The 22,872-nt window shown below is 41.0% G+C and overlaps 1 protein-coding gene across 4 annotated transcripts in view; it reads left to right on the top strand.

Annotated features, from left to right (window-relative positions):
* LOC109962536 (homeodomain-interacting protein kinase 3-like) overlaps positions 1 to 22,437 on the top strand; it is a 38,763-nt gene extending 16,326 nt beyond the window's left edge. Inside the window, exons 5-18 of one of the 4 annotated variants that reach the window (XM_020604347.1) lie at positions 6,098 to 6,221; positions 9,717 to 9,836; positions 10,455 to 10,541; positions 10,844 to 11,028; positions 11,222 to 11,387; positions 11,974 to 12,097; positions 12,336 to 12,430; positions 14,377 to 14,528; positions 14,926 to 15,078; positions 15,166 to 15,504; positions 15,821 to 15,982; positions 16,076 to 16,350; positions 18,815 to 18,951; positions 20,302 to 22,437. In XM_020604347.1, coding sequence (XP_020460003.1) covers positions 6,098 to 6,221; positions 9,717 to 9,836; positions 10,455 to 10,541; positions 10,844 to 11,028; positions 11,222 to 11,387; positions 11,974 to 12,097; positions 12,336 to 12,430; positions 14,377 to 14,528; positions 14,926 to 15,078; positions 15,166 to 15,504; positions 15,821 to 15,982; positions 16,076 to 16,350; positions 18,815 to 18,951; positions 20,302 to 20,817 — 2,635 coding nt within the window. In that variant the 3' untranslated portion in view covers positions 20,818 to 22,437. Of the gene's footprint in view, positions 1 to 6,097; positions 6,222 to 9,716; positions 9,837 to 10,454; positions 10,542 to 10,825; positions 11,029 to 11,221; positions 11,388 to 11,973; positions 12,098 to 12,335; positions 12,431 to 14,373; positions 14,529 to 14,925; positions 15,079 to 15,165; positions 15,505 to 15,820; positions 15,983 to 16,075; positions 16,351 to 18,814; positions 18,952 to 20,301 lie in introns of all 4 variants that reach the window. The other 3 variants (XM_020604346.1, XM_020604345.1, XM_020604344.1) reach the window with 3 other exon arrangements.
* The last annotated feature ends 435 nt before the right edge of the window (positions 22,438 to 22,872 follow it).

Below are 22,872 nucleotides of genomic sequence, written 5' to 3'. Positions count from 1 at the left end.
TTTTAGAGCACTTCATGCTTCCTTCTGCTGACCAGCTTTTTAAAGATGCTGATTTCATTTTCCAGCAGGATTTGGTGACTGCCCACACTGCCAAAAACACCAAAAGTTGGTTAAATGGCCATGGTGTTGGTGTGCTTGACTGGCCAGAAAACTCACCAGACCTGAATCCCATAGAGAATCTATGGGGTATTATCAAGAGGAAAATGAGAAATGAAAAACAAAATAATGCAGATGAGCTGAAGGCCACTGTCAAAGACTGTTCACCTCCATGCCACGCTGAATTGAGGCAGTAATTAAAGCAAAGGGAGCCCCTACCAAGTATTGAGTACATTTACAGTAAAAGAACATACTTTCCAGAAGGCCAGCAATTCACTAAAAATGTTTTTTTATAGGTCTTATTGGGTATTCTAATTTATTGAGATAGTGAATTCAGCCAGATTAATTATATTCTTCATGTGGACCCCAGAATGAGTAGTTGCTAAACCATTGGGCAGCCTATATAAAAAGTATAAACAGTGAAAATTATTGTTTTGTTTTTTTTCTTTTCAGAGCCACAACTTAACATAAGGAAATGGTTACCCACCCTGCCTTGCTCTTCTTTTTCCTCATAATAGGCTTTATTTATTTATTTAAGGTAAACTGGGATTAAAAAAGTCATCTGTTGTCATTCTTTGCTTTGTGTGAATTAATGTGACAGATTGGTTACTGGTTTGCTTACAGTCATAGTGGAATTTGCTGTAGCCTTAGCTTTAAATTTATTCATTCATTATTGAAATTTGCTGTTTGTGTGCCTCCTTGATTATTGCCATGTTTACTGCAGGTGTTAAAGCATTGGGTTCACTTATCCTGTCTCATCAAGTTTAGCATCACTAACAAAAAGAAACAAACACACGTGGATAGTGTATGTGCCCAAAATAAGTATCCAATAGAGATGCACCATGATCAGCGTGATCGGTCTTGACCTGTGACTGGCCGATCATACTGAAAACTGGCCATTTCCAATTTCTGTGCTGATCACATTTAGAGGCGGGATAGTCCATGTTGCGTACATAGTGACGCAGACCAAAAGCGTAGCATGTTCAGTGCATAGCATCTCATGTGGGGCTCGTGCTTGTAACTGGCGTGTGTTCACTTGCGCATTGGAAGCACTTGGTGTACAAACAGTCCACAGAAACACCCTGGAGAAGGGAGAACTACATCCAAGTCTCTGACAAATAGTACACAGTGAGGGAATTACTATGTATGTGTATGTACAGAGTATCTAACCTGTGGTAAAACGCAGCAAATACAAACTGCACACACTTCAAAAAGAACTAGTGCTCAGTAGTAACAGACAATCTTCTGTTTCTGTTACCTGTTGCACCTGTTTATATTTGGAGATGTACAAATATTGCACTTCATTGTTAGTTGAAGGTTTGTTGAAGCAAGTGAAAGATAAATGTAAAACTTGTTTTTATTACAATTGAACTTTTCATGGCCCTGCGATGGGCTGGTGACCTGTCCAGGGTGTACCCCGCCTTTCGCCCGCAGCTGGCTGGGATTGGTTCCAGCCCCCCGTGACCCCGTTTGGGACTAAGCAGTTTAGAAAATGGATGGATGGATAGATGGATAGATGGATGGAACTTTTCATTAAAGAAAAGTTACAAAAATGTCTGTGTATGTTGCATTTACAGTTGTTAGAAAGAAAGAAAATTGGAATCGGCCCAGAAAATTGTGATTGTTTCTGTTGCAACAGAGTGTTGCCGTTCAGTGTGTTTGTTCTTTTTATAGCTGCTTTTCTCCAGTTTGACTAGTTAGTTCTGGAACCTAGTCTGAATGTCAAACATCTGTATTTGTGTGTAGGTGTGTTAGATGTGTATTGATGAGCTGTTACAGCTCTGGAAAGCTGGGGCTGTTGCTAATGCTTTTATTAGTCTACAGCCTTGCTTAACTAGCCAGAACATTCAAAATTTTTGGAACTAAAATGTTTATTAAACCTTTTAACAAAATCCAAAAGAAAGTTCAAGATTTTTATTTACCAGTTATGCATAGACAGACAGTCCAGACATATAAAAATAAATGTGCCATATTATTTATTTTTAACTTTTTGTATCACATTTGATACATGGGCATTTTTGCCATTTTTCTTTTGCTCAGAAACTCGTGTAGCAAATATGATACTAATGGTTTTATAGGGTTAAGACACTGTGTTTAAAAATGCCTTTTCTTGGTGTCCAAACAGTTGTTGTGTGGTCTGATGCATTTGTCTTTGGGAACTTAAAATTCACACAAACCTGGAAAACCATAATCCTTGTCCCCATTTTCCTGTTTTGTTTTGTAAATGTTTGAGGCAGTTTCTCCCATGGCTCTTTCTGGGATTGCATAACTTGACTTCCTGCTCTTGAAGGCACAATAGGAAATGGCAATGTAATTTCCTCCTCCAGGTCACGGAAGACAGAAAACATGGCCTGTGCTGTAAAAGTGATGAACATCTGCAATTGTGTGTTTACATGCACATTGAAACACACATTTATTCACAGGCCTACACACAGAAGGATGAGCAATGGCCCCATTTATCACCCTGTAATGCTGTTACATTATGGTCTTGCGTCCGGTTGTTGCTTGGCAACAGTCACATACCCTGTGGTTGTCACAGCAGTGGTTGCTATTTGCAGCACTGTTGCTCAGCTGCTGTGTCTAGGCTTGATAGCCTATTGTTTTCATAGATCATTTCACAAAACTGATACAAGACTACTAGTCTCATTTAAATAGTGTAAAGAGGCAAAGTCCATTCGTTGGATGAGATTTAGCTTAGTAACTGTATGCACATCATATGGGTGTAATGTTCAGTTTGAGATTCCTGAATAACTTATTCCTTATCAGACCATAATCTCTGCAGGAACAGCCATGTGCTATGCACTTTGGTATTCTTAAGCTTTATTCAGTTTTTCAACTCTTGTTTTATTTTAAATCAGGTATAATTTAAGAGGTGGAATAGAGTTATATAGAAACCATAAAATGGTGAGATGAAAAGCAGACCCAATTAAACATGCCATTTCCAAACTAAATGAGGGAGGCCCCATCAGCTTTTCCCTTCATCTTCTCTTTAAATGTTGAAAAAGGCCAGTAATTTGTTGATAAAAATGTTTTAATCTGTCATAAAACATTTCTCTTACAACTCATAAGATGTTTTTATATTCTGATTCATGAATGCCCCCCAAGAAAAATGTTTTTTCCACTCCAATAAAACTCAACACAACGATCCTTTAACATTTTACTATATTCATTTTTTTGTTCAGAAAAATATTACCCCAACCTAAATTAACAAGCCGAATCAGTGGTCATCAGTAAGATGATTATTGTCATTATTATTTTCTTGTTGGTGATACAGTTTAACTCCGCTCTCACACCTAGTTTATACTGATGTTTTCACCTGGCAGCGCACTGCAAATATAACTTCACAGCTGATGGCACATGGTGTGCATTGGTGTCGCTACGCTGGTCATGCACCTCTCAGTTTGGTTTCAGCAAGGGTGTGTGTGTGTGTGTGCGTGCGTGCGTGTGCGTGTGTGTGTGTGTGTGTGTGTGTGAGGTCTGTAGACAGACCTCACACACACATCTGTACGTCTGTACAGAGATCTGTGGTTTGGTGTGCTGGCTAGGTAGAAAGCTAGCAAGCTACAACACACATTCTCTACTACACAAGCATTCATTCAGCTTCATTTAGCTGTTTTGTAGGTTCGATATCTGCTGGCTAGCTAGTTGGCTATTTAGCTACAGGATGCATTTAAGAGAAGACTGCATTGAATCAAGTGCGCCTCAAGTCTGAGTATAAATGGTTTTGTATCTGTGCTGACATGACAGTTCGCATGTGCAGTGTCCAGTGTGTTGAGCATAACTGCAGCTTAACAATAATTTGCAATAGATATGTTAATCAGTGTTTATACAACACAGAAAGCTAAGTTTAATCCCGTTTTAAAGCTGCGCCTTCATTACAAGTAAGGTATCAGACTGTCTCCTGTCATTCCCAATAAAGGTTTCCATTACCTGTTTGTAATGCAAATTATGCTTCTGATGGTCAGCACTAGTTATCTGGCATATCATTGTCAAATCATGTGTTTTCACCTCCCTGAAATGCTTCTGCCGTTTGGATTAACATTTGACAGTGATGAATTTGATGCAAACTTTTGGTAACCCTAACCCCCCTGAAGTTGAGTAAGGTGACACTGTATGCCAGTAGTATTTATTTTAAACCTAGAGTCACTCCTTGTTTTGATTTATAGTCATGGACAAAAATACTGTATCAGTACCCCTGTATTTCTGTTGTAGCAGTAATAAATTATTTGGTATTCTCATATTTATTTCTTTTGCTTGCATTGGAGCAGCACAAAAAAAGCAGAGAAAAAAGTCAAATCTACTACGTTCCACACAGAACTCCCGAAATGGACTGGACACAATAATTGACACCTTTTTTAAAATCATCAAACAGTTGTATTTCCAGCATGTGATGCTCCTTTAATTAGTAATGAAACTTATCTGTAGCATTCAACAGGTGCTTATAATATAGAAATCACACTTGCAACCAGTTAAAAATGGAGAAAGATTGACTCAACCTTTGTGTCATGTTGACCACACTGAGAATGGAGAAAAGAAAGACGAGCAAAGAATTGTCTGAGAATTTGAGAACCACAATAGTGGAAAATCTTGGACAATCTCCAGGCTACCTATCCAGAGATCTGGCTCTTCTTGTGTCCACTGTGCACAACATTGTCAAGAAGCTTGCAGCCCATGGCGCTGTAGCTAATCTCTGGACGAAAGATTGCAATGAAGGATTGTTTGAATGTTCCAAAACTTACCAGAGGAAGCCACCGTCCTTCTAGAACAGTTGAGACAACAATAGAGCTTTTTGATTGAGCAGATCTTTATACTATTTTCAGCAAACAAAATGAGGCCTTTAAAGAAAAGAACACAGTCCCTACAGTCAAACATGGTGGAGGTTCGCTGAGGTTTGCTCTGCTGCTTCAAGCACTGGATGTCTTCACTGTGGCATTATGAAATCTGACTATCGATGAGTTCTGGGGCACAATGTAGGGCTCACTGTTAGAAAGCTGGGTCTCTGTCAGAGGTCATGGTCTTACAGCAGGACAATGGCTCAAAGCAGACTTCAAAAAACACCCAGAAATGGTTTCAGACAATGAGCTGGAAAGTTCTGAAGTGGCCAGCAATGAGTCTAGATCTAAATCTAGACATAGAGCACCTGTGGAGAAATCTCAAAACAGCAGCTGGGAGAAGGAACCCTTTAAATCTGAGAGATCTGGAGCAGCTGGCAAAAGAAGAGTTGTCTAAAATTCCAGTAGAGAGGTGGTTACAGGAAGTGTTCAGTTCAGTTATTTTGTCTAAAGGGTGGGCTACCAGATATTAAGGAGAGAGTGTCAATAATTCTGCCCAGTCCATTTTTGGAGTTCTGTGTGGAACATTTCAGATTTGGCTCTTGCATTGCAAACAAAAGAAATAAAAATTAGAATACCAAAGAATTTGTGACTGCATCAAATTTCTGGGAGAAGTGGTGCCTTATCTGACAGAAATGCAGGGGTGTCAGTATTTTTGGCCATGACTGTATTTGGTTGACAGTTTGCACTACCCACTAAAATGCCTTACCTTTTGGTTCACACTTCTCTTCACCCTCTCCTCTTGAGCTCAGTCCATCCCACACAAAGTGGTGGTGATAGTGCCACTCTTGTGAAATCATGTTGTCCAGTGTTAGTAGGACAGGGTATCATTCCAAAATTTTTGATACCAGTACAGATACCTTGACTTCAATACCGGTTTCTAAACAATTCTTTTTTTTAATACCAATTTTCTGAGATCAAATTTAACAAAAAATGCATAAATTACACATTTTGGTACGGATCATTAGTTTTCTTTTTCAATTCCCTTACATTTTTGTGCACTCAACATAGTTTCAAAAAATAAGAAGTAAACCTATTTACCACAACCTTAAGTTCTGTTAACATTAACATCAATAAATAAAAATGCAGAAAACCTCTTTTTGGTTTTTGATTATACATGGTCACCAGCTCCAGACATAACCTTTTCTGCCTCTCTTTTCTCTCTGCAGGGCTCCAGAGATTATTTTGGGCCTGCCATTTTGTGAGGCCATAGACATGTGGTCACTGGGATGTGTGATAGCGGAGCTCTTCTTGGGCTGGCCCCTTTATCCTGGAGCACTGGAGTATGACCAGGTAACATTACACACACATGCACACAAGTACAGCCTACTATATCTCACACACACACACACACACACACACACACACACACACACACACACACACACACACACACACACACACACTTACTCTTTGAGGGAGGGATGTAGAGACCCTAAAGATATATCAGGTGAGGGGGAGTAAACAGGACAGAAAGAAATTACATTTTTCAGAGATTACTGTGTGTGTATCTAAAGTTTAAAATGTTTAGGTCTGTGCTTTCCCAGAAGGCAAAACCCAACACACATTGATAAACCTTTATTTATTGTTGCTCCTTGATGCCTGTCACTGTGACTGACATCCAGCAGGAAACCCACCTAATGCTGCTCTGGTCTGGGTGAATCAGGAAATTGTTCTTGGCAGCATGTCATTATCTTCCCACAGTTGTGCAGTCTAAACTACACAACTGGGACTCTACATGGAGTCCCCCAGCGAGGGAGAGGGAGCATGGGAAAACGTCCACACCACATTCACACAGGATTATCCTGTGTTTGACTCTAGGCAGCTCCAAAGACCAGAATCACACCCATCATGTTGTCAGTCTGAGTTTAGAAAATTGGGAAAAGGATAAACTTCCTGCTTTTCTTGTGTGTTGACATTTAGTATAATGGGAGAAAATTATATTTAGCCTTTTATGGGCATCTGCTAACGTCTCCAAAACTTTTACTTGGCCTTCTTTACAATCCAGACTTTGAAATAGGTCTATTTTCATAGTGCACACCAATTCCTAGCTTTCTTGTTCATTAACATTTTCTGAAGAATAGCTGGCTTGCTTTGCTGAGTTCCAGATTAATGCTTGTCTATGAGTGTTTATTTGGGAGGTGTGTCATTCGTGCCTCCAGGAGCACTAGCAGTCTGAACAGTTATCAGGCTGGGATAGTGGCTGATTGACCCTCACTGAGCAGTGATAGCTCTGTTGTACCGTGTGTGTGTGTGTGTGTGTGTGTGTGTGTGTGTTCGCGTGCCTGCGTGCCTCACAGTCAGATACACAGCCTCTGATTGGTCCATCCAATGCCTCATGGATGGCTAGTAGATGGCTAATCCAACTCTTCTAGTAAGTCATTAGCAAGGCTAGTAAGGCTAGCTAATCTAATGTTAGAATACAGCTGTTGCCGAGGTTACCATGCTGTATATAACATGGATGTAGTATAGGGACTGTTCTGCAAGAGGATAAACTTAATGCTCGTTTATGCAACATATGAGAAATAATGTAAAAACAATGGTGAGTTATATACACTAAAAAAATGGAGGTGACTGACTCAGACTGCAATGCAAGCTGGCAAAAGGAATGACCTGTCAATCAACAATCCGTGTTTGGATGAATGTTTGGTGTGATTGGTGTGTGACAGCATCGACGAGCAAATCAAATGGTTAATTGGATAGTTAAAGTGGCGAGAAAAAGTATGTGAACCTTTTGGAAGTTCATGGTTTTCTGCATTAATTTGTCATAAAATGTGATCTGATCTTCATCTAAGTCAAGAGTGCTGACGAATATAGTGTGCCTAATATAACAACACAAAAAAAATTCTGATCTTTCATGTCTTAATTGAGAACAGCCATAAAAACCTCATAGTGCTAGTGGAACAAGTATGTGAACCCTTGAATTAATGACCTCAAAAAAGCTAATTGGAGTCCGGTGTTAGCATACCTGGAGTCTTGTTAAGAAAATGAGTTTGGAGGTGTGGACTAGAGCTACTTTGACTGATAAAAACCACTCAAACCTTTTGAGTTTGCTCCACAGAAGAAAAATATGCTTATGTGAGCCATGCCTCGCCAAAAACAGCATTCAGAAGATCTACAATCAAGAATTGTTGATGTACATAAAGCTGCATAAAGATACACAAGCTTATTACAATAAGTTGCTGGAATTTTAGCCCCTTCCTCCTGATAGAACTGGTGGAACTGAGTCAGGTTTCGAGGTCTCCTTGCTCTCCCACACTTTTTCAGTTCTGCCCACAAATATTTTATTGGATTGAGGTCAGGGCTGTCTGAAGGCCAATCCAATGCCTTGACTTTGTTGTCCTTAAGCCATTTTGCCGCAACTTTGGAAGTCTGCTTGGGGTCATTGTCCATTTGGAAGACCCATTTGTGACCGAGTTTTAATTTCCTGGCTGATGTCTTGAGATGTTGCTTCAATATAGCTACATCATCTTCCTCCCTCTAGGTGCCATCTATTATGTGAAGTGTCCCAGTTGCTCCTGCAGCAAAGCACCCCACAGCATGATGCTGCCACCCCTGTGCTTCACGGTTGGGATGGTGTTTTTTGGCTTGCAAGCCTCCCCCTTTTTCTTCCAGACATAATGGTCATTATGGCCAGACAGTTCAATTTTTGTTTCATCGGACCAGAGAACATTTCTCCACAAAGTAAAGATCTTTGTCCCCATGTGCAGCTGTAAACTGTAGTCTGCTCTTTTTATGGTGGTCTTGGAGCAGTGGCTTCTTCCTTGCTGAGCAGCCTTTCAGGTTATGCCAATGTTGGACTCATTTTACTGTAGATATGGATACTTTGGTACCTGTTTCCTCCAGTGTCTTCACAAGCTCCTTTGCTGTTGTTCTGGGATTGATTTGTACTTTTTCGACCAAAGTATGTTCCTCTCAAGTAGACAGAATGCGTCTCCTTCCTGAGCGGTATGATGGCTGCATTGTCCCTTGTTGTTTATACTTGCGTTTTATTGTTTGTACAGATGAACGTGGTACCTTCAGGCATTTGGGAATTGCTCCAAAGATGAACTAAACTTGTGGAGATCCACTAATATTTTTTCTGAGCTCTCGGCTGATTTCTTTTCATTTTCCCATGTCACAAAAAGAGGTACTGAGTTTGAAGGTAGGCCTTAAAATACATCCACCGGTGAACCTCCTATTGACTCAAGTGATGTCAGTTAGCCATTTTCTGGAATTTTCCAAGATGTTTAAAGGCACAGTCAACTGAGTATATGTAAACTTCTGACCCACTGGGATTGTGATATAGTGAATTATAACTGAAATAATCTATCTGTAAACAACTGTTGGAGAAATTACTTGTCATGCATAAAGTACATGGTTTCTCTTGCCAAAACCTATTGTTTTTTTAACATGGCATCTGTGGAGTGGTTAAAAAATCAGTTTTAATGACTTCAGCCTTAAGTGTATGTGAACTTCTGACTTCAGCTGTATATACTGTATATAAAATGTTATTTTGAGTGCATCAGCTGAACTAAAAGCTGTATTTTCACTAATCTGGTAAAATGGGTTGAATTCCATTCACCATCTCTTTTTCAGCTAAATGGTTATAATGTAAACTATTGTCACTTATCTGTTCACTTCTCCTCTGTGTTATGCATTCACCTTCTGCCATGTATTCCCATATCTGCTTTCATTTCTTTCCCCATGATTTGAATTTTTCCATTCCACTTTCCCTTTTTTGGTCTCTTTCTCTGTTTCCTGTCTCTCATCTCTTTCTCTCTCTCTCTCTCTCTCTCTTTCTCACAGATCCGGTACATCTCTCAAACTCAGGGCCTGCCTGCCGAGCATCTGCTCAATAAGGGGACCAAGACTTCTCGATTCTTCTCCAAAGACTCAGACTCGCCCTATGCCTCCTGGAGACTAAAGGTACCTGCACGAGTCACACACATATGCATACACAGCAACCAAACTGTATGTAAAACATGTTGTAGACCTGCAGACACAAAGTACACCTCCTCTAGTGAACCACAGATCTTCATCATTAATGCCAGTGGTCATGCTGACGCAGACACACTGATAAACTGGGAACATGAGATTTTGAACTGGGGAAAGAAAAAAAAAACACTGATTTGAAATTCTATTGCAAGTGGAAGTGCATTCTCAATAGGAAATGGCTACATAATCTTTTTAAAACAGGACAAAACCAGCACACCCTGAGGAAAGCTCAAGTAAAGTGTGTTTAGACTACCTGCTGAGCTGACTCGCAATAAATTTTTAATTAATGTCAGTCTCATATTTATCTCTGCATGTACTTCCCAGCAAAACCACAAACAGCCCAACACTGTTGCAGATTTTCATAAAAACATACAACTTTCTCTCACTGCTCTCCCACCCACAGTGTTTATTTTATTCAGTACTTTGAGCTATAATTCCTTATCCTTACACATGACAAATTCAATGGTAACTTGCAACACAAATGCAAAGACAGAAATCTTTACATACTGGACCTCTGTACTGGGCTCTTACAGTTTGTTCTTCTTCCAGACAACAAAACAGCATGAGAAGGAGACAGGACTTAAATCCAAAGAGGCCAGGAAGTACATCTTCAGCTGTCTGGATGACATAGCACACGTGAGTGCAACCTCAGTGCAGTTTGTTTGTAGCTACAGACACTCTAGGCATTTTCAAAATTAACATCAAATTCAAACCATGCTGAACAAAAGTGAGTTGTAAGAGAGACGTAAAAATGTTGCTCCAATGTAATCACATACAGTTTATACTTTATAATCAGATCTCAAGAGACACAGAAACCTAGTAGTTCTGACACAAAACACTCATATTAGCTGATTAGTTCAAATGCTACTGTGTTTCTTAATTGTGACATGAACTGTGCCCTGTGTGGTTTTCACATGCAGCATGTTCAAATCCATCAGGTGAACTTGGTGCTGAGTCCTGACAGCAATGACATGCAGGCAGAGAAGGCTGACAGGAGGGAGTTTGTGTCTCTGCTGAAGAGCATGCTGCTGATAGATGCTGAGGATCGGATTTTTCCATGCAGTGTCCTCAAGCACCCCTTCATCACCATGACTCATCTGCTAGACTACCCGCACAGTAGCCAGTAAGGCCGCCACAGCTAACAGGGACACAACATGTGTTGGCTTGTGCATTCTTGTTTGTTTTCTAATGTTTTTGGTTTTTCTTTTCTGTATCAGCAGAAGAGAGCATTAATACATTATGGTTGATTTATAGTATGAACTTCAGTCATACATGTTCTGTTCTTACTCAGCTACAATTCCTCTTATCCTCTGCAGTGTGCAGTCTTCTTTCCGAATCATGGACATATGTCATGGCCGGCTCAGCAGTGCAGTTTTTGACACTCTCAATCAGAACACCATTCATGTCTCAAGACCTCCTGTAGCCCCTTCTGCCTCCTCTGGTCTCCCACTGGGCTACAACAACATACCAGTCCATACTCAGGTCAGACACTGAAGTTGTGTGTGTGTTTGCAGCTAGCATTTTTTGTGTCTTACCAAGGCTCGCTTTGCATCCATATTTGTATTGCATCAGTCAGTTTTGTGTTTTGGTTGCAAAGAAACCATGGATAATCTTTTAAAACTGCGAGCATTCCCATTTAGCCTTTAAAGTTATTAAGTTGCATTCACCATTACAGCGGAGATTATTTCATTTGGAAATTATGGCCACTGCACAGTCTATTGGAGACACCCCCTTTGCTTTTTAAGGACAGAGAATGTAAATAAACTTTAAATGTTACGTGATGTTTCTGTGCTAGTGGTGCCCTCTTCAGGAGAAAAGATGCTTTAATATATCATCTAAGAATATTGGCCTTGGTGTTTGTCACATGTGACACTGCCATTCGTTGTGCTCAAGAGTCTCACTTTATGTAATGTCTGCACTTCATTTTTGGTTCTCTTTTTTTCATTCATTTAATTTCTTCTAAATCCATTTTCCCCACTTTCTTCTCTGTATTCTCTGTTCTGCCTGCCTCCCCATCCAATCTTCTGTTCTTTCTGACATTGCTCTGTTGTACTCTTTACTAATGAAGGCTATAACCCAGTCAACTCCGTCAGTGTTGCATCCCGGGCTAGCTCTAACAACTGGGAATGGTCAGTTCGGATGCAGTGACTCATTCCCACCTGCCTTTCTTCTTTGTCCCCCCACCATGCAAGGTATGTAGCACTCTGCTTATGGGTCATTACATGACACTTTCTAAATTGGTGAATTAAGTAGAGTTATTACAAGGATTTCATATGTAATGATTTATGAGAATTATTTAGAAGCGATCACTCACTCTGTTCCAGTATAAAGTGTCTAACTATAAATGAGTGGTGTTATACCTTCACTAAGATGTTTTTAAAATTTTCTGTGACATAAATGACATATGGTTTGTTTTATGCTGTTTTAAAGGTAACCTCAATCAACCAGCAGGATTTTCTGTTCCCATGGTGACTCAGGGCCCTCCCATACAGCCCCTACCAGTGAGGCCTGGTGTAATACCTCAGGTAAGGCACAGACATGGTTTCTCTAAACTTGTGTATTCATAAAACATACCGGATTCTTTCTAACAGCATTAGTGCCAGGAAGTTAGATTGTTAGTCTTAGCCAGTGTACGTACAAGTTACTAGTTAAAATGAATCAAACTTTAAAGTTTATCATTATCCCAGTACATGCGCCTATAAGACCACTACAGGACAGGCATGTTGTATCCTGACTGGTAACAAGTAAAGTATTTTTTTAAATCCTCCTTTACAACGTTGTAGAATGTTTTATTGTCTGTTTATTTTCATTTTCATGTATTTTTTTAAGTGAATAAGCTGCAGTTAACCAACTTGTTTATAGCCTATGTTTGGTGAATTGTGGCATATAATACAGGCATGGGCAAACTACGGCTGCTAGGCTTTTTAATCCAGCATGCTGAACTTGTCCAAATTATATTATTAAATGCACGGAGAATTCTGCCATCGGTTCTCAGATTTTTAAAATAAATTGACAAGTCACTTCAGCTGGTGTCCTGTCCCCTGTCACAAGACCCTGAAACAGCACCACAGGAGCTGCAATTGGAACTAATCAGTCTACGGTCTGACTCCGTTTTAAAGAAGTTCAGCTCTCTTAAACTGAATGATTTTTGTGCTTCACTTAACGAAGCCACGTTTCCAAACCTCTGGAGGACAGCACAGAAGATGCTGATGTTTGGCTCGACCTATGTGTGTGAGCAGACATTCAGCATCATGAACATCAACAAAGCCAGTCACAGATCCATGTTAACTGACCAACACCTCAGATCTATCCTGAGAATAGCCACAACAAAATTAACTCCAGACTTTTGACAACAACAGACCAACAACAATGTTCCCACTGAAACTGAAGGTTTAATTCTCTGTGTTATGAAAAAAAATGCATTTGGAGGATAATTTGTACAGTAAGTCTTGCATATTCATGCTTTGCTACCTGTTAAAGGCCAAAACCTTTTTTTTTATAAGTCATTTATATTAGTTCACACAAACACTCCATCCTTCTGCTCCTGGCCCGGGCCCTCTGTCAAATTTTAGAACCCATTGTGGCCCGCGAGTCAGAACGTTTGCCCACCCCTGATGTAATATAACAGATTGTATCACACTGCGCTTCCATGCACAGCTGGTGCCAGATACAGGAAGCGTAGACGGAGAGTGAGTTTATTATGAGAGCTGATACTTGCATCAGCAGAATGACTTTGAACAAGAGCTCTTAAAAATAGCTACAGATAGATGAAGTGTGGAGGCAGAACGAGTCTGTACGAGCTGTGACGCCAACATCAGCGCGAGTTTGAATGACTTTAAACAAGTTGTATTGATACTGATGTACTCAAGGGTGTGCCCCGAGGGTAAATGCGCGTCTCTTGCTGCACTGCATAAAGCTGAACTTTGTCACACAGTGCTCATGTGTTTTTAACACTATTTATGATTGAAATGCTTTAATTTATTTAGCTGATAATTAGGTTGGCATCATATAAAAGGCGGGTAGACAGGAAAATGTGAAAATCTTTGTCAGTGTCTGACTTCTGTGTGCAACATGTGACTATTTCCTGGAGTCAGTATGTAACAGCGTAAACTTGATTCATATTGAGCCTGCAAATTGTGCTAGTGTATATACTGATTTGTTCATTTTGGAACTGCACTAAAGAGTATTTTGCAGGGCAACTGATCAGCTGTTAGCATGCAAATGCTAAAAGTAACACAAAATAGAAAGGTTTTGAGTGGCAGAGGCAGATTAAAGTCAACATTTGGAACATAGACTACATGCTCCTCATCTGTGGCTACTCTGATGATGAGACCCTGAGCAAGATTTTAAATCCCCAGCAAAACTTCTGACTTCAGTGCCTGGCCTAGGGCTGGGAGAGCTGCTAGATGTCATGGGGATCAGTAGGTGATCACATATTATCTCTGCCTTTCCTTCTCTGTCTGTGTAGCAGGCCTGGTCTAGCCGGGGGCAGCAGCTCCTCATTCCAGCAGCCTGGCAGCAGATTACTCCAGTCGGCCCTCCTCCTGCTCATCCCCCACCACCACCTCCACCCCCCCTAACCAGTGACACCACAGCTGGCCCTCAGAGGATCAGTGACTGGGGGTGAGTCCCCAAACTCTGAGTCAACCAAACCTATAATCTGGGAAAATGCCTGTTTTAAGACTTCCCACTTGTCAAAAATGTTTTTTGTTGCATTCAGTGTTACATACACTGAAGTAACCAGGTTACTGTTAGCTTTCTGTTGGAGCATTATATCTTAAATATAAACAGTAATGATTTGCACAGCTAGACTGTTGCTGGAGATAACACTTTTTTGTTCATATACAGTATATGCTTAACCATTTAAAGTGTTAGTTATAATGCTATTTTAATGTTCTTGTTGGAAATTATCATCTTGCTTACATGCTGTATTCAGATGAAAGCATTCTACTCATCATTTTACTGAAAGCATGAAGCTGCATTATATTTTTTATTCTTTCCTTTTTACATCCTTTAAAAGGAAAGTGCATCCCCACTACAGTTCAGTTATTCAGCAGCCTCTCCTGACAAATCAGATGTCAGCCCTCTCTGCCCATCAGCCAATCAACATTGGTATAGCTCATGTTGTGTGGCCCCAGCCAGCCAATAAACGGAACAGACACAGTCACAACAGGTGAGATTCTGCACCTTAGTCATGTCTTTCAAGTTAAACTGCTATGACATTTTATTTATATCTATACATCAACTTTTGTGTTAAAAGGAACCTGTCCCACCCCAGCAACATACACATATCAGTGTGTCGGACTCCCAAGATGGCCGACGTTGGACAGATAGTGCCAGGAAGGGAGCAGCCTCAGAGGGAGGTGCCTCATGTGGAAACCAGGCAACCAGAAGTTCAAAACACAGATGAGGAGGATGAAGAGGAAGAAGTGAGCTGCTTCAGAGAGTCACCAAATGCTAACAGACGGCTCCTCAGTCAACAACAGCGAGATGTAGCAGTCCTGATGGGTGACACACCAAGCCCTGCTCCCAGTGTGATCAGCATCCGCAGTGAGCTGACTGACGGAGAGGATGAAGGGGGGCGTGCAGACACTCGCAGGTGCCGTATGAGCAATTGATTATCGTCAAAGACCGTGTGAACCAGCCTGTTAGAGACATATAAAGATGTTGGGCCAATCTCACTCTGTTTTGCAAAAAACTGATCTTTGCATGATAGAATGCAGTGTTAGCAAAAAGTCAGGGCATTAGTTTTCAGTAGCTGAATGAGACTCCATAACTGGCAGTATCCGCTTTAAGCAAAATCTGGAATACGCACTATAAAAATCTCAATGATCAATGTGATTTAGTCCTGATACCCTGAGAATTCAACTTAGTTTGAGACTCAAAGTTTAACCTGAAATTTTTTCTGTCTGTAGCTGTAAAGAGGAGTGTGTGTGTGAGGCGTGCAGAAACACCAGTATGTCGATGGAGAGAGTGTGTTCCCTCAGCAGCCCTGACAGCAGCCTTAGCACTAGCTCTTTTGCCTCCAACTCTCTTCAGTCCAGCCCCTCTGCCTCACCTTGCAAGAGACCCAATAGGTAGTCATTTGTGCATGTATCCATGTGTTCACATAACAAAGAGAAATGCACTGTAACACTAGTCGACCTAATGTCTGTTCCTTCTGTATTCAGCATGTCTGAGGATGATGGTCATGAGAGTGGTTGTGACACAGTGGAAGGCTCCTCCACGTCTGACGCATTAACCTCCGTGCGTGGCAACAGCCCCTATTGTTATCTTGACAACAGTAACCACAACAACCGACCACCTTTGGCTGCCATGGTAGCACCACTGCCCTCCCCTGCAGTGCAGCGCAGGAGTCCTCGTGGTGTCAGGACAATGGTGGTCCCACCAATGAGGGTGCAGAACAACAACACTCAGGGGTTAGAGGAGCGTTTCCAAAGAGCAGGTTAGTGGAAATGTGCTGTTGTGCACATGTATACTTTGAAGTGCAATGCTCATACAAGTTCACTGATTTATCTTGTAAAGCATACTAGTGTTTAAAGAGTGTTTTGTCTCATTTTAGGGTTTAACCTCTCTTTCATTATAAGTCACTATGCTTTCATGGAATGTTGCTTGTGTACTAACATCCAGTGAATTGTTATGTCATTAATGTGCCGCCTCTAGCCACCTGTCATGTGGTCTGTCATCTGTGCTTTGGTGTGGTGTCTGCTTTGCAGGTCATATGGAGGCAGTAGGGGTTTACCATCCTGTAGGTTGTCATAGAGGCTTAAACAGGTGATCAAAAGCCACCAGCAGAGAACTGACCATGCTACAATCTAATACCTCAGAGATGCATCCATGGCAGGCAACACCTGCCTGCCTGTGAATACTCTTTTTATGGCTTTCCCTCTATGTTAGTAGCAGCGTTCTTCAAAGATGAAGGAGAAACATATTTGGTTGATTGGCTGATGTGGTTGTTCCTCGCCTGTGACACATGCACATTTGGGGTTATAAACAGCATGTATAAATATTTAATTTGAGATTTGTGAACATCTAGTGCGTGTTTGAGTAAATCAGAAATCAAACAAGTTTTGTTAATGTGGATGATGTACAGAAAGTGTAAAATGTTGGTAGCTCTCATTATCTGAGCAGCCACTGGCTGATGGTGGACTGTGAGCATTCAGTGAAATTGAGTTTTTCTCTTAATGGTTTAAGTAACTAAAAGCAGCTCTTCAAAAGCATTTCTTAAGTACTGCTTAAGTACCTAAAGTCCCTCCTTATATGACAACACTAGAGCATGTCTGCATAAATTGAAAGCAGAGGGAGAGTTTACTTGCAGTAAACCTATTTTCTGAGCACATTGTGTTGGTTGCTAGGGGTTGGGGGTGAAAGGTGGATGCATTTCGTTTGGTATAGGTCAGATCCTGTTTTCTGTGCTGGTTCTTGCCATGCAGTAAAAGTTTCCCTAAGACATTGATCGGAGATCAGTTTCACCACTTCCCAGGTGTTCATTTAAAACTGACTGCCTTTGCATGCATGCACTTAAGTAACCAGGTTACTGAGAGAAACCAGGTTACAGCAGAAATCAGCTAATGCGTGTACATGCACAGCAGTAATCGGGTTGCTCAAAAACCCCAGTACACACAAGCTCCTAGGTAATGTGATCCTCACTAGCCCACTGAAAGTGGTAAGGTGCCCGCATTTGGAAAGCCTGATGTTGTTGTGTGCCTGCATACTCCCATAAAAAAAGATGGACCTGGTCAATTAAGCGCATATTTTGGTCTCTTTAGTGATGTTTTATCTGCAAATCACAACATTAGCTGCCCTGTTAGTCATGAAATTAATAATCATGGCAAATAGGAGATGAAACTCATTCATCCAACAAGTAGCTGGTTTGAGTCTCCATTGGCATTTATCTTGCTGCGGCTCGCCATGTTGATAATCTTTTGTTTATGTTAGTGACAACATCCTGTTTTTCTCCAGTCACATGCATACAAGTGACCTTGGAGCTTGCCTTTTGCACATGCACTCTTGTAGAAAGCTGATTAGAAACCTGGTTACATGTTTACATGGCAGAGAAATCTACCTGGGGAAATAAGGTTTCCTTAATCCCCTACCCAAATTATGGAAGCCAGGTTTCCCATTTATGTGACAGTTAAGAAATCAGCATACTTCAGAAAACTAACTGTAATCTGGTTACTTAAGTGCATGCAAACACAGTCACTGATACTGATCAAAGAGTGAGAATCAACTTTGCTCCTCAGGTGCCTGTTCTGAGTGCCAACAATCTCTCTCTCTCTCTTTCTTTCCCAGTTTTATGGATCTTATTGCCTAGTTTATGGTGCTGTTTAAATGTGAAACAATTCTTTCATAGCACTACAAAAATGATCATTTAACTGGGTTCATAAAATACTAAACTGTAAATGGGTTTTATGTATTGTTTGATTAACCCTTTAACACAAGTTTTAATGCAATTACATTTTAATGTAATTACATAAACTCTCAAGTCACATCTGTTGTGTGTAAATACTCTAGTCTATAAACAGGGCTGTTTTTATTTAGTTGGCTTCATATCTCTGCTGCAGCTACTGCTATGTCTTAGAAAGATTGGTATTCCAGTGCTGAGATGTTATTGTCCCTTTAGGTTTGCCTGCTTTTGTCCTGAATGCAAATCTTGTCCTTCTGCTGTGCATTGCACTGTCCTCTCAGGAATTTCCAGTTTACCTGCAGTTTGGTGCCACTACATTGATAGTTTTTTTTGTTTTTTAGCATTCTGGGGAACAGTTAGTTTTCTCTCTTGGCATGCATGCTTCTGTGTTGTTTGAGGTCTGTTTTTATCTTGCTCTGCTGCTTTGTCAGTCTTGGAGGTCATCTACTTTTGCAGTATGTTTCTGCTTCCCTGATTAACTTCTGTCTTCTCTCCGTCCCAGTCTTAGAGTCCTGGTCCCGGTCCAAAGGACGCTCCAGTCACGTAGGACAACCACAGAGCACTCCCTCCTCTGTCTCCCTCCTCCCATCCACCCAACTCCTGTCCCGGCAGCAGCAGCACCCTCTGGGCTTTGGGCAGGTCAGTTAACCTCCATAGATAAAACATGTTACTATCAGTTATATAAAAAGTAAAGTATGGATGTTTCTCAAGCAGCCACATTTTCATAATTGTTCAAAATCACATTTGAAATGTGCGGAAAGCTGATTCGGGTAATTTCATAGCTGTTGTATGATAACACAATAAACAGTATTCAGGTCTCTGTCAGTTCCTGACCCAGGAAACCAGCTTATTGAAAACGCCTCAACTCGTACTCTGTGGACTGTGTGGCCTGGATGATATACTGATTCTTTTGAAAAGGTTCGGTATTTTTAGAAAGAGGATCTTTGGCTTTCCGACCAAGTTAGGTGAGGTGTTTGATACTAGGGCTTTACACAGAACAAACAATATGATCATTACCGAACTGGAGCTGTCTAAAATATACTAAATAAACTTAAACCTCTTTTCTGCTTAAATTTAACACTGTCAAACTAAAGTTTTTCTTCTTTGTACAGGGTGGGTGAAAAGTAACTAGTCATTAAAAATTGGCTATAGAACTTGTAGCATCACTGGAGTCATGATGAAAACAGTCTCTAAATAGACGGTAGATGGTAAATAGGATTTCATATTTCACACAGAAATATAGACTTTATTACCAATTTTAATGTCTAGTTTTCACCCACCCTGTATGTCTGAAGCTAGATAGTGGCAGAGGAGGGTAACGTTCCCTCTCACCACATTTGAAATGTCAGTGTAATGGGTTTCACAGCACATTTGCTGTCATTAGCCTGTATTTTCATTCACTTCATCAGTGTAGGGATTGTAAAAATCTAAAGTTTGTCACCAGCAGCTTACCTCTCCTGAACAAAGATTTCTCCCTGTTGTCTCATATGTGTGTCTATCACTATAATATAATAATAACATCCAAAAACCACCATCCAACACGCAGTTTGGACAGGCCATAAATCCCACTTTAGGTGTTTTCATATCTACCGTCTTTTCTGCAATCAGTTTGTCACATGGGGTTTAGCAGTCCTATCACTAGTTGTTGATGCAGCTTATGGAGCAAAAGGGAATGTTTGGTTTAATACATTGGGCCTCCCTTCTAATTCAGACATCACAGAAGCATTGTCTGTGAGAGTGTCTGACTGTACGTATTCAGATAAATTTCAGCCATTGTTAAAAAAACAAGTCAACATAACTCGCTAGCCATCCTATTATTTTGTCTCCAGCCCACAAAAAAGTCCGTGTTTGCTGACAGTAAATGGGTCTATAGGTGATTTTTGATAGCTGTTTTCAGTCTTTGTGATAGCCCTGTGCCTCTAAGAAAGAAAATGTAACAGACTGGGTCTTTAACAGATTGTCATTGTGCTTGTCCATTCCCTCCCTCAGGTGCATCCTTACAGGTCAAACAACAAAGAGTGGAACGGCAACTATGGCCCACTGCGGCCCCACGCCTACATCCCCCCTACTGTCCACACACACACTTTCACACACCTGCCGCACAGCCCCACACACACATCAGCCGCTCAGCACACACACAACCAGGGCCTGCCCCCACACGCCCTCCTGTCCTACCCTCCAAGTGGTCCCCTCGCTGCCCACCCCCACCCCATCTTGCCCCCTCAGCCTCCTCCTCTCCTCCAGCACAGTTATGGTCTTTCCCACCCCCAAGGAGGCACTATAGTCCACCAGGTGACTCTGGGCATCAGCACTCACCCCCACAGGCTCCTCCCCTCCCCAACCATCCACCCGCACCATCAGCCCGGCTATGTCCATCAGTTCAAGCCTCCTTTCCAACCACCTCCACCCCCTCCTCACCCTTACATGGCCTCCCCAGTAGCCTACACAGGCTTCCCTCTCAGCCCCACCAAGCTCAGTCATCACCCCCACTTTTCTTATATCTGAGGAGAAGGACGGGGCCACAGCAGTACTTTCTGGTGAGGAAGGGCAATGGGAAGTGGGCTGGTGCTGCAACCTGGGCAGGCAGAGCAAGCAGCAGAGCACCAATTGGACACTTGTGATGATGAAGACAAAAATAGAGTTAATAGGAGGGGGGGCAGATAACATAAGAGGTTGAGAAAGAAAAACAAGTATCAGCAGTGAAGCTAATGTTTTCTGGTGTTTTGAGGACAAAGAAATTCGCATTGCATGTTACCCCCCTGCCATTTGTTCAGCTAGTGTTCAGAGAATGTGGCCTAATTAGAGACTGGAAATTGTTTGTGGTCGTTGCTGTTGAGGCCGCGCGGCGTGCCCTTCCCTTTATTCTTGTTGCCTTGTAGCATGTGCTAGCCGGTCACATCTGTTTTATAAGCCATCCCAATTTGTATTACCCAGGATTGAATGCTCCTGTCATCATTTCAGGCAGCCTTAGCTGCTACCACCTCCTAGTGCCTTAAAACCTGAATCTATGATTACTTCAGGAGCTTAGAGATTGTACATTCAAATGGGCTTGCAGCACTTAACCTTCAGGCTCTAGCTATGATGGGCTTATTGGATAAATGTGACGGTAGTGCATGTGGTTTTGTTTTAACTTTGGCAAATGTTGGACTTTGCTTCCTAACTCAGTATGGATTTACTTTAGCTAGAGGCTGAATATTTAGGGCTTTGACTGAATGAGCTTTCTCTGTACATACAGGTATTTGATATTTTGATAGTTGATTTCTATTCACTATAGTACTTAACATAACAGTATTGTCACTGTTTACTGTAACTGCAATACAATCTTGATAGCCTTTGGGTTGCTGTGTTTAGTTATTTTTTTTTAGGCTAGATTTGCATTCATGCATTTTAGTTTTTAGATTTTGGGAGTGGCATCGATTTAAAAAAAAAAAAAAGAAGATTGTTTTTACTTTAAATGTTTCTCAGTGTTTGAAATGACCTATTAAATTACAGTATATTTGTTGGGCTAATGAGTGTTAGAGGTGTATCTGTAATTGTTTCTTCTATTTGTGTAGTTGAACCTTTGTTCATATATTGAAGTTGGTTGTCAGTTTTGATACATTCCTTCAGGGTGGATGCATAGCCTTCTTGTTTTGGTTTTGTGTTTTTGATTTCCAGTGGGTAGTAGAGCTGCATCTTTAATCTACACTCCGCACCAAAGACTGTTCATTAATCATTTCTGAAGCATGGTCAATACTATTTCTCCTTTGACCTCCAGCATAATGTTTTAGTTATCAACATGGAATATATTGTGAGAGCTCTATTTTAAAAATGAGGTTGAGGTTTTATTTTTTCTGAGCTATGTTTGGAAATGTTTATTTGGAATGTATAAATAATAAGCTGCTATGTACTGATCATCTACCACTTTGTAGCTGTGAATATAGAGGATTAATCTCATTCTAGCCTGCATTCTCGTTTGTATTGTAGTTCTGATGACTAGATAGAATAGAAGTGGGTTTTATTTTGATCAGAGTATATTGAATGCTATTCCTAAATGCTAGTGCCTCTGTATATTGGCTTTGTATTTTGAACTGACTGTAAACTGCTGTAATGGAAGTTACAGTGTCTATAAAAAGTATTCACCCACTTGGATGTGTTACCCTTTTATTGCTGCAATCACAGCACTGGGTCTGTGTGAATAGGTCCCAATCAGGCTTGCACATCTGGGCACTGCAATTTTATTCCATTCTTTTTTGCAAAACTGCTCAAGCTCTGCTAGCTTGCATGGGGATCAGGCGTGAACTGCCCTTTTTCAAGTCCAGCCACAAATTCTCTATCGGACTGAGGTCTGGTCTTTGACTCGGCCGCTCCAGAAAACTCACCTTGTTGTCTTTAAACCATTTCTGCGTAGCTTTCGCTGTATGCTTCGGGTCATTATCATGCTGGAAAATAAATCTTCTCCCAACCCGTAGTTCTCTTGCGAAGCATCCCCACAACATCATGATGCTACCACTACCATGCTTCACAGTGGGCATGGTGTGTTTGTGGTGATGTGTAATGTTTGGTGTCCGCCAAACAGAG

The sequence above is a fragment of the Monopterus albus genome, unplaced genomic scaffold, assembly GCF_001952655.1.
Source record: "Monopterus albus unplaced genomic scaffold, M_albus_1.0 scaffold65.1, whole genome shotgun sequence".
Taxonomy (NCBI): domain Eukaryota; kingdom Metazoa; phylum Chordata; class Actinopteri; order Synbranchiformes; family Synbranchidae; genus Monopterus; species Monopterus albus.
Note: the sequence above shows the minus strand (reverse complement) of the source record. Positions and strands in the feature narration are given on the sequence as shown.